Source organism: Platichthys flesus, chromosome 2 (assembly GCF_949316205.1).
Source record: "Platichthys flesus chromosome 2, fPlaFle2.1, whole genome shotgun sequence".
Classification (NCBI taxonomy): Eukaryota; Metazoa; Chordata; class Actinopteri; order Pleuronectiformes; family Pleuronectidae; genus Platichthys; species Platichthys flesus.
In genome coordinates, this window is record NC_084946.1 from 5,439,844 (window position 1) to 5,449,041 (window position 9,198).

The following is a 9,198-nucleotide window of genomic DNA, read 5'->3' on the forward strand; positions in this document are numbered from 1 at the left end:
TACTAGTTTTACGCTTTCATCACAAGTCTTAGTTTTATTGCTAACATACTCTTATTTATCTATCTTATTCCCTGTCTTTGCTTTTATTATTATTAAAATGTATTGTATTTATTATTGTATCAATTTATTAAACATGTTATTTCTGGTGTCATGTGATTTTTCTTTAACAAGGATCTGTTGTATTTTAGATGTGTTGCGTGGCAACACGCGTTCTGGATTTCAGCTTCCCCATCTCGCGATATTCCCTTGTTTTTTTGTTTGTTTGTTTTTTGTGCCCATGCCCCGCCTCCGCAGCTGTATCATTTAATCTACGTAGAGCAACTCCTTTTCCAACAAACATAGGCGGCAGGTGGAGCATCTTACTTTTGACTTTTCTGCTTGGTCCTTTGTTTCAGGAAAGACACGCTTCTGTGTAATTAAATAATGATTCATGAGGAGAAGAATGTGTCCATCTGGCAGATTTTTAATCAGTAAATATTTGACTGATGCAATTATTCTGAATGTTCTCTACGTGTGCCACAGCGCCTTGTGCTCTGTGAATGCGTGAGGACATTTGAAAGTGTTTCTGTCCTTAAAATAAGTGTTGATCTTTAGTTTTGACTTGCACAAACCCATTCTTTAAAGCTTTCTTTTGAAGGCCAGCCCCCCGGCGGAAGTTCAGTTACGTCACTACCCGGTTAGGACGATAGAGAAGAGCGCGAGATAGAAATCCAGGAGCGCGGAGGATACCCGCTCAGCTCCGCTGCCTCCACCGGCCCAAACCCCGACAACTCACCGGCTACACACCGACAACCAGCCTCCGTGACCGCCGCTCACGGGGTTACACACCGTATGAACACTTCAAGGACCGGAGGACATACATGAGGTGTAACGGCAGCTGGACTTCCCACCGTCGCAGCGTAAACAACAGAAACAGAGGGAAATGTCCTGGTGGCCGCGCGGGTAAGCTGTTTCTGTTTGTCTGAAACCTTAAACACAACAGGACCTAAATTTGATCTCATATGCATTTCAACGATTCTTTTTAATTTTTCCTGTAATAAAACCTCAAGTTATATTAGTTAAAACGTTATTATGTGGCCTGAACGTATGAGTAGTTCACGGAGTGTTTTGTGTGTGTGTGCCGCCCTTTCCCACAAAAAGCGCCAGACACACTTCCCATAAGGTTCTATCGATAAAATGAATCGAATACTGTGCTCACGCTAATATACAACAGTGTATGTCTGTGACCTAGCTGTTTGCGGCGATAAACCTGATTATCAAGTTCCACTACAAGGGTGGGCCGAGCAGCGGAGGGTTCCTGATTCACTGTCACTTAGCTTCGTGCACTCAGCGCTGTGTCCTGCTCTTTCAGGGAGGACGGGGAGGAGGCCATGGTCCAGGACACTGACTCTGATGTGGCCGAGCAGAGGGACGGTGGCAGGGTCAAGGTGAAGTGGAAGCAAGAGGAGGTAACTGGCCGGACATGTCCTTTCGCAATTTGTCTCAGCTACTGATTCAGTAGAGCGTGAGTCATGCTAATTTGTTCCTGTTGACAGGATGACAAGCTCAAGGCTCTGGTTCAGAAACTGGGACCAACTGATTGGAAATATTTTGCCAGCCACATACCGGTGAGTTTAACTTTCTGTTGGTTATTAAAGTAAACATGAGGGCTTTCATGGCGGAGTGATTTTAACAGATTATTTTTGTTTTACTCTTGTTTTGTTTGGTTTAGAATCACACTGAACTCCAATGTCAGCATCGCTGGTTTAAGGTCCTCGACCCAGAATTAATTAAAGGCCCTTGGACCAAAGAGGAGGATGATAAGGTAACTTGTTCACAAACAATTCAGGGGTTTGAAATAGGATTATACCTAAAGCAGTCAATATACCCGGTGTTATTTGTGATGTATTTTTAATACATATGCATACTCCTCAGGTGATAGAGCTTGTAAATATCTACGGCAACAAGCAGTGGGCAATGGTAGCCAAGCATCTGAAAGGCAGGCTGGGGAAGCAGTGCAGAGAACGCTGGCACAACCATCTCAATCCCAATGTGAAGAAGTCATCGTGGACAGCCGAGGAGGATCTCATCATCTTCAAAGCTCACAGTCTGCTGGGAAACCGCTGGGCTGAAATTGCCAAGCTGCTCCCTGGAAGGTAAAAGACTCTCCGTCGAACAGCTCAGGGGATTAAATTGTTCACATGATTTGCAGAGAAATGAATCCTTGCCATTTTGATAGGATTCATGTCATGACATTTATTCACAGGACAGACAACGCAGTGAAGAATCACTGGAATTCAACCATCAAACGGAAGTTGGAGATGGGCTTCTATGCCGGGGAGGTCTTAAAGCCGGAAGAACTTGAAGAGATGTTGGCCCGTGTGGATAAGGATGGGCAGGTGGGTTTTCTTTCCAGGATGTTCTCCAGGGAGATGGATCCAGTATTAAATGCAGGCAGAAGAATGTTGAGCCTTTATCCTGCCCTCCTGTTCCTTATCAAAGTTACAAACATAGAAGCTGGCAACCAAGGTAGTCATAGAGCCGAGTCAACATCTGTTTGAAATTGGATGTGGCAGGGTGGTGCAGATGCTGGTGTGCTACACATCACCCACCACTGATTCTGATATTGAAATACTGTCATGAGAAAGAAAAATATACAATGGGGCAGAATGATCACGGATTAATTTAATCCAATAAAAATGTTGCTCTCTGATTACACAGATTCCTGGTTGCTCTCAGGATGGTGACGAAAATGACCCAGAGCAGAACACACATACTCCAGTAAGTGACCACTTGGAAAATAACGGGTTTGAAATACAACAAGGTTTTGAAAATTGCATTCACTGTTAGTTGTTGGACATAAAGTGAACTGATATAATAGCCGCGTTACTCAATAGTTATTAGTGATATTTAGCAACACGTGGATCAAATTGTCTACTCTTGTCACCTGGTGCAGGAGATGTCAGTCCCAGCCCTCGATGAAGCCAGCCCCAGCGAAGCAGGGCCGTCCAAGGCTGTCCTCTCTTCAAAGGGCAGCTGTTCCATTAAGAAAGAAGCAGACGCCTCAGTAGAAGTTACCCGCTCCAGCTGGGTGGCGGACAGCTCTGGCTTCCTCTCCCCTGCTGACCCGGGCCTGAAGGAGTTGATGGACATGGAGGATGAGGTAAGAATCCCTAGTACTCTACACAGACCCCATTCAGATGGAAATCATGTAAACAAACCACTGAGGTGTTCAGTCTGAGCATGGATGGAGCAGCTTGGCGATTTCAGCCCAGCTGTTTCCCAGCAGACTGAGTTTTGAAGATGATGAGATCCTCCTCGGCTGTCCACGATGACTTCTTCACATTGGGATTGAGATGGTTGTGCCAGCGTTCTCTGCACTGCTTCCCCAGCCTGCCTTTCAGATGCTTGGCTACCATTGCCCACTGCTTGTTACCGTAGACATTTACAAGCTTTATACCCCGAGGAGTGTTCATATGTATTACAACTCCATCACAATTCACACTGGAAATATTGACTGCTTAAAGTATAATCATATTTCTAACCCCTGCATTGTTCATGAACAAGTCACCTTATCATCCCCCTCTTTGGTCAAAGGCCTTTAATTAACTCTGGGTACAGGACCTTAAACCAGCGATGCTGACATTGGAGTTCAGTGTAATTCTAAACTTAGAAACACAAGGGTAAAACTAATCTGTTAAAATCATCCTTCACCACAACAAGATTTTTAAACTTCAATCTCGCTTACTTGTTGTACATGAAGTGAACTGATATAAAATCCACGTTACTCAATAGTTACAAGTGGTTTTTTTTTCAACACGGCTGATAAAGTTGTCAACTTTTGTCACCTGGTGCAGGAGATGTCAGTCCCAGCCCTTGATGAATCAAGTACCAGCCCCAGCGAAGCAGGGCCGTCCAAGGCTCTCCTCTCTCCAAAGGGCAGCTGTTCCATAAAGTCAGAAGCAGACACCTCAGGAGAAGTTACCCGCTCCAGCTGGGTGGTGGACAGCTCTGGCTTCCTCTCCCCTGCTGGCCCGGGCCTGAAGGAGGTGATGGACTTGGTGGATGGGGTAAGAATCTCCACTACTCGCCACAGACCCCATTCAGACGTGGCACCATCACCGGTCCTGCGTGATCTTATCACAAGTGGACCACTTTTAATGTAAGGTGTGATCGAACCCAAATGTGTTAAACACATGGGACCACATTATATTTGCCGTGCGAAAAAAAGTGCGCCAGGGGCCACATATGAAGGACCACCTTCTCAGCTGTTGTTCTCTGACCCGCAACAGTTTCACAATGAAGCCGACATATTTGAACTATTCTCAGTTACCTTATGTTGTTTTGTTTGTGGTTGCAATATCAACGCTGATTGATCAACATATAATGATTGGTATTTATCTTAATTTGGTAAAAACTTTCATCAAAATAGAGCTGCAGGAGATTCATTCAGTCCCTCCTGACTCTGCTCTCTCTTATTGGGTAAAAACAATCATCTTCACGAACGCAAATTATATAATTATCTGCATGAAGATGGAAAAGTGAGAACTGATTGCAAAGACCTGAAAAGAATGAGGCGCTTTAAGGATCTATTTAATACCAGACATGAATAGGGCCACAGTCACACCTCCAACAGCAAAACATATCATTTACATGTGTATGTTATAGCACTGACTCCTCTGAGCTACTGTTTAGTGACTGCTTTAATCTACTGTTGAGAATGGTGTTCAAGTATCAAGCAAAATGTGTCCTCTGCTCTCAGGACCTGGATGGCTGGTGCAACCTCGCAGCCTTCGACCTGCCCGAGGAGAGTCCGAGCCCCGAGCGCCACCAGTTTCGTTTGGAGTGCAGCGCATTGCAGGAGTTGAGCAAAGGCAGCAGAGGGGAACTCATCCCCATCTCTCCAGGAGGCGTGACGCCACCCTCCTCACTGAACCGCAGAAGCCGCAGATACATCACCTTGTCTCCCGATAACAACTCCATGACTCCCAAGAGCACTCCTGTCAAAATCCTGCCCTTCTCTCCATCTCAAGTGAGCTTATAGACTTTAACTCTGTACTACAGACTGTGCTGCTCAGTCTTGTGTCGTGTGAAGTTAACTAATGTGTTGTTTCAGTTCCTCAACATGTGGACCAAACAGGATACTCACGACCTGGAGAACCCGTCCCTCACGTCCACGCCTGTGTGCAGCCAGAGGGCCCTTGTTGGTACACCACTGCAGCGAGACAAAACGCCCCTCACTCAAAAGGAGAACTCGGCGTACGTGCTCCCCACATCTGGTGTTAAGTGTTCCGTCACTAGACTTTTTGATTTTGAGCCTCAGTCTTCACGTTTTGTTTCCATGTAGATTTTTGACGCCCAACCACAAGTCCGATCTCTGCGAGACACCACGAACTCCAACGCCATTCAAAAATGCCATGGAGAAGTACGGCCCTCTGCAGCCGCTGGTCAGTGTCCGTCTGTGACTCTCAGTGGGTTTATTGTTATTGATTAACACTGCATTAACACTGCTTTCTGCTGTGTTGTCTCAGCCTCAGACGCCAAACCTCGAGGACGACATAAATGAGGTCATCCTAAGAGACGGCGGAATTGACTTGGGGGCTGTACGTTTCTCTCCACACGAACAAAGACGCAAAACAATGGTAGCTATAAGTCAACTTTTACCATGTTTTTATTTGTATTTTTTTATTATTCCACCCATCTGCCCAAGAGAAACACACCCTTTGCTGCTATTTAACTTGTGGACAATCTCACCTCACTCTACTCCACCCACATATGTTTGTTCTGTGGTCGCTAGAACGGTCTGTTGACATATTGGACAAATTCACACCTTAGTGCAGTGCATTACAGGGACAGTCCTTCCATTGTTTGTCAACAGGCAGCTGCACAGGAGCAAGTGAACGTGAAAACACTTGTCCTTTCAGTTCCCCCAACCAGAAACGCATCTGCCGCCACTGTGCAAGAATGCTTTAAACTAACAACACCCACAGTGCAAGCATCTAACTAGGATCAGCAGTGTAGTACTATGTAGAACCCTTTGCTTTCAAAACTCTCTGCTCACCCAGACATTGTTGCCACAAGATGGTTCCTCAGAGATTCTGCTCAACAGATCTGTCAGCTGCACATTATTACTTCAGTTAATCTTCTGTTGACTGCAGGTGACTTAAGTTCACTTCAGAACTGCTGCACACTTCGAGATTTCATACAAAGTCAATGCAAAGACGCCTCTGGACTCAAATTTGTGTCTTTGCATTGTCTGTGTATGTAACCTCAACGTGGGAAAAATGCCTTTGGTGCGAGCAGACCATTATCCTGTTGCTGCATGATTTTATAAATAGCACTGCTGCCACATGATTGAAGGATTATGTAATTGTTGTCATTGCCTTTATTTTAGACAGAAAATCTCATCATCAACATTCCTTTGGAAGCTTTTTGTTCATGTCTTGGTGCTTTGTGTTGTTTTTATTCCAAGCATCGACCTACGAAGAAAGTTCGGAAGTCGTTGGCTCTAGACTCCATGGACTGCCAAGTGACAAAGCGCAAATCTATGAAGACTGAATTCAATCACAGCATCAAGGTAAAGAAAAGTGTACAATTTTAATTTTTCTGATTGCAGATCTGATGAGTTCTAGCTCTTGACTTTTTGTTATTTTTTGGCCACAGGAAGAACCTGTCACGGTTCCACTGAACTCCTCGTCATTGTGCAGCAAGAGGCATGACAATATTTTGGATCAAGGCTTCCTTCTGGGACCAAGTGACAGTGCCATATTTCCCAGCACGGTGCCCCCAGTTCCTGTAAGTTTAAGCTTCGACTTTTAAAGGAACAAATATCCTCATCATTGGAAAATTGCTTTTTTACTTTGATCTAATTCTACTGCGATATTTTCTCTCCTTTCAGATGTCGAAAGAGTGGGAAAGGGTTGTTTGTGGACAAACTAAAGACCAGCTCATTATGACAGAGAAAGCCAGGCGCTACCTTCGATCTCTAAAATCCCACGCACCCAACCGGGCTCTGATTCTGTCCTGAGACGTCTCTCATCTTTCCACCAACATGTCGCACATACAGTACACAATGTTTGTACCTGGCATTTTTAATGTTGCAGAAAAAAAAACATGTCATGAGTAGGTTAAGCACAAGCCATTAGCCATCGAAACAATAACCGTATATAGCTCAACCAATAATTCGAGAGAGAACTGTACTTTTAGATTCAGTCTCGCTCCAGTGACCTTCACAAGACTGGAAGCTAGAATCAGATTTCATTGTGTTGCCTGTTAAACGTGTTTTGAAAAGAACAATGAATGTAAAATATCAAAATCACGACTCTTTACCTTTGCTACCTGAAAAGACATTGTTTTACCGTTGTAATTTAACAGTGTTTTAAAATTGTGACCAGTACAAACACTCGGGTTGAAGTTCCATGTCTATATTTGTAATATAATATACTGTAGGTTTGATTAAGGAGTAAATTCGGACAGGTTGATCGGTGATGCATTTACTGCACGCCCAGTCCTTGTTGAAATTGTTAATTGAATATTTTCTTGTTCAGATCTGTTTAGCTAATTTATAGATTAATGAAAAGCATTATCAATGACCTCATCGGGGGAAATTTGATGCCTGCTGAAAAATGTTGAGGCTGCAGCCTACAGCTAGGTGACTTTCTACTGCTTAAGATTCAACTAAGTGAGAAGTTTGTTTTTATGCAATATTCAAATATTTGATGTTATGGGGCATGGAAGCTGTTCTGACCTTTGATGGTAATTATGTTATGTAATTTGGCACTGTTTGTTAATATTTGCTGTTGTATGCGTTTACTTCCATCATACAACATTTTGCCAAGAAATGCAATAAAACAAATGTTGCTTCAGCCTACCATGTGTTGCAACCCTGTCATTGAACATGTGACGAGTGGTTTACGAACAGGTTCAGATAAAGGAGGGTCACGTTTAATACACTTAAGCTCAATGTAATGATGTGTTTAATAGATTTGTGCAGTTTGTCGTATGGTAGAAGCTGGTAACAGGTTTTAGTTTTCCACTCATAAGACAAAAGAATAATGGATTGGAAAAAATAGCTTTACAAAGATCTTTATATTTATCACTATAAGAATTTTCAGGCTCAATTTTATCTACTTGGATTAAAAAAAAAAAATGTTGTTACATGCTATCAGAAATGTGACTATAAAATCCAAATGTGTAGAAAACAAGTAATTATTTGTCTAGAGACTGGTGGTACAGTCTGCGTCCATGGAACTAGTACTCATTTAATGTGTCCTCATATATTTACTGTATCACCTTTTGCTCTTTCTGTTGAACATGACTGGCTCCTGCTAGTTAGTCTTTAGAAAGGGCTGTTGAGAGTCTGTAGTGTTAGGTTCATTTGTGCGCAGCCTGTATTTCACGTTACTCTGTATTTTGGGCTTCTGCATCAGATATCAGCCTCAGTGATCAGCCTGCACTAAGCTTTAGAGTAATTCATGACCATGCTGGTGTAAAGGGGCCACCTTGTGGCTGTGCTAGACATAGTGGTAGCTCAATCTAGACACCCACTTATCATCCAATGTGAAATGTAGAGTGTAATGTTTTCTTTGAGTATTTTTTTTACTTTCGGTCAGTCTTCCCTTCTTAGAAAGCACACATCAAGACACACACAGATCCACATACATTTGACACCACATATCTTCCGCTTTATATAGCACTTTAGTTTAAACACAGCATTGGTGATCCAACGTGCTTTACAGATTGATAATGCAGTGATATCTATTAAAACGACAGGCATAATACTCACAACAATGTTGGCACCTTAAAAGGTTAAAGAATCAAAGTGTGTTCTCAGACGACGTTTGAGCATTCCTTTTGAGGGGGAGCTTCGGTAGATGGGAGGAAGAGAGTTCCAGAGTTTTGGGGCAGCGATGGGGAAGGTACTGTCCCCAAATCACTGGGACGTTGATCGAGTTGTAGTAATCAAGGCCTGAGGATATCAGGGCATAGCTAACTTTCTCCAGGTCAGAAGTGCTAAAAAAAAAATCTGAGTTTAGAAATGGTGCACATCTACATGGAGCTAAATAAAGTGTTGAAACTGGAACCACTGAACTATTTGTAATTTAAGCAGTGGTGGTTGGTGGCGATTTCCAGGAACTTAAGTCAGACAGAAGCTACTGTCAGTTATTTAAATGATAAAATCTATTGTCTTCCAATCACAGATTAATAATCTGAGATTAT

The 9,198-nt window shown here is 43.1% G+C and overlaps 1 protein-coding gene across 1 annotated transcript; it reads left to right on the forward strand.

The window, feature by feature from the left end:
- The first annotated feature begins 678 nt into the window (after window positions 1-678).
- mybl2b (v-myb avian myeloblastosis viral oncogene homolog-like 2b) lies at window positions 679-7,849 on the forward strand. Its single transcript, XM_062394860.1, has 16 exons — window positions 679-942; window positions 1,352-1,448; window positions 1,536-1,607; window positions 1,712-1,804; window positions 1,915-2,135; window positions 2,246-2,378; window positions 2,701-2,760; window positions 2,936-3,142; window positions 3,837-4,049; window positions 4,742-5,011; window positions 5,096-5,238; window positions 5,327-5,426; window positions 5,511-5,621; window positions 6,452-6,556; window positions 6,643-6,774; window positions 6,878-7,849. The coding sequence occupies exons 1-16, from the start codon at window positions 923-925 to the stop codon at window positions 7,004-7,006; spliced, it is 2,106 nt and encodes a 701-aa protein (XP_062250844.1). The 5' UTR covers window positions 679-922; the 3' UTR covers window positions 7,007-7,849.
- Window positions 7,850-9,198: the final 1,349 nt, after the last annotated feature.

Bases quoted from the DNA above. Each gene is read 5' to 3' on its own strand.
- mybl2b (XM_062394860.1), top strand. From the start codon at position 923: ATGTCCTGGTGGCCGCGCGG. The intron at 1,805-1,914 runs GTAACTTGTTCA...CATACTCCTCAG, and splicing joins CCAAAGAGGAGGATGATAAG to GTGATAGAGCTTGTAAATAT. The intron at 4,050-4,741 runs GTAAGAATCTCC...CTCTGCTCTCAG, and splicing joins TGATGGACTTGGTGGATGGG to GACCTGGATGGCTGGTGCAA.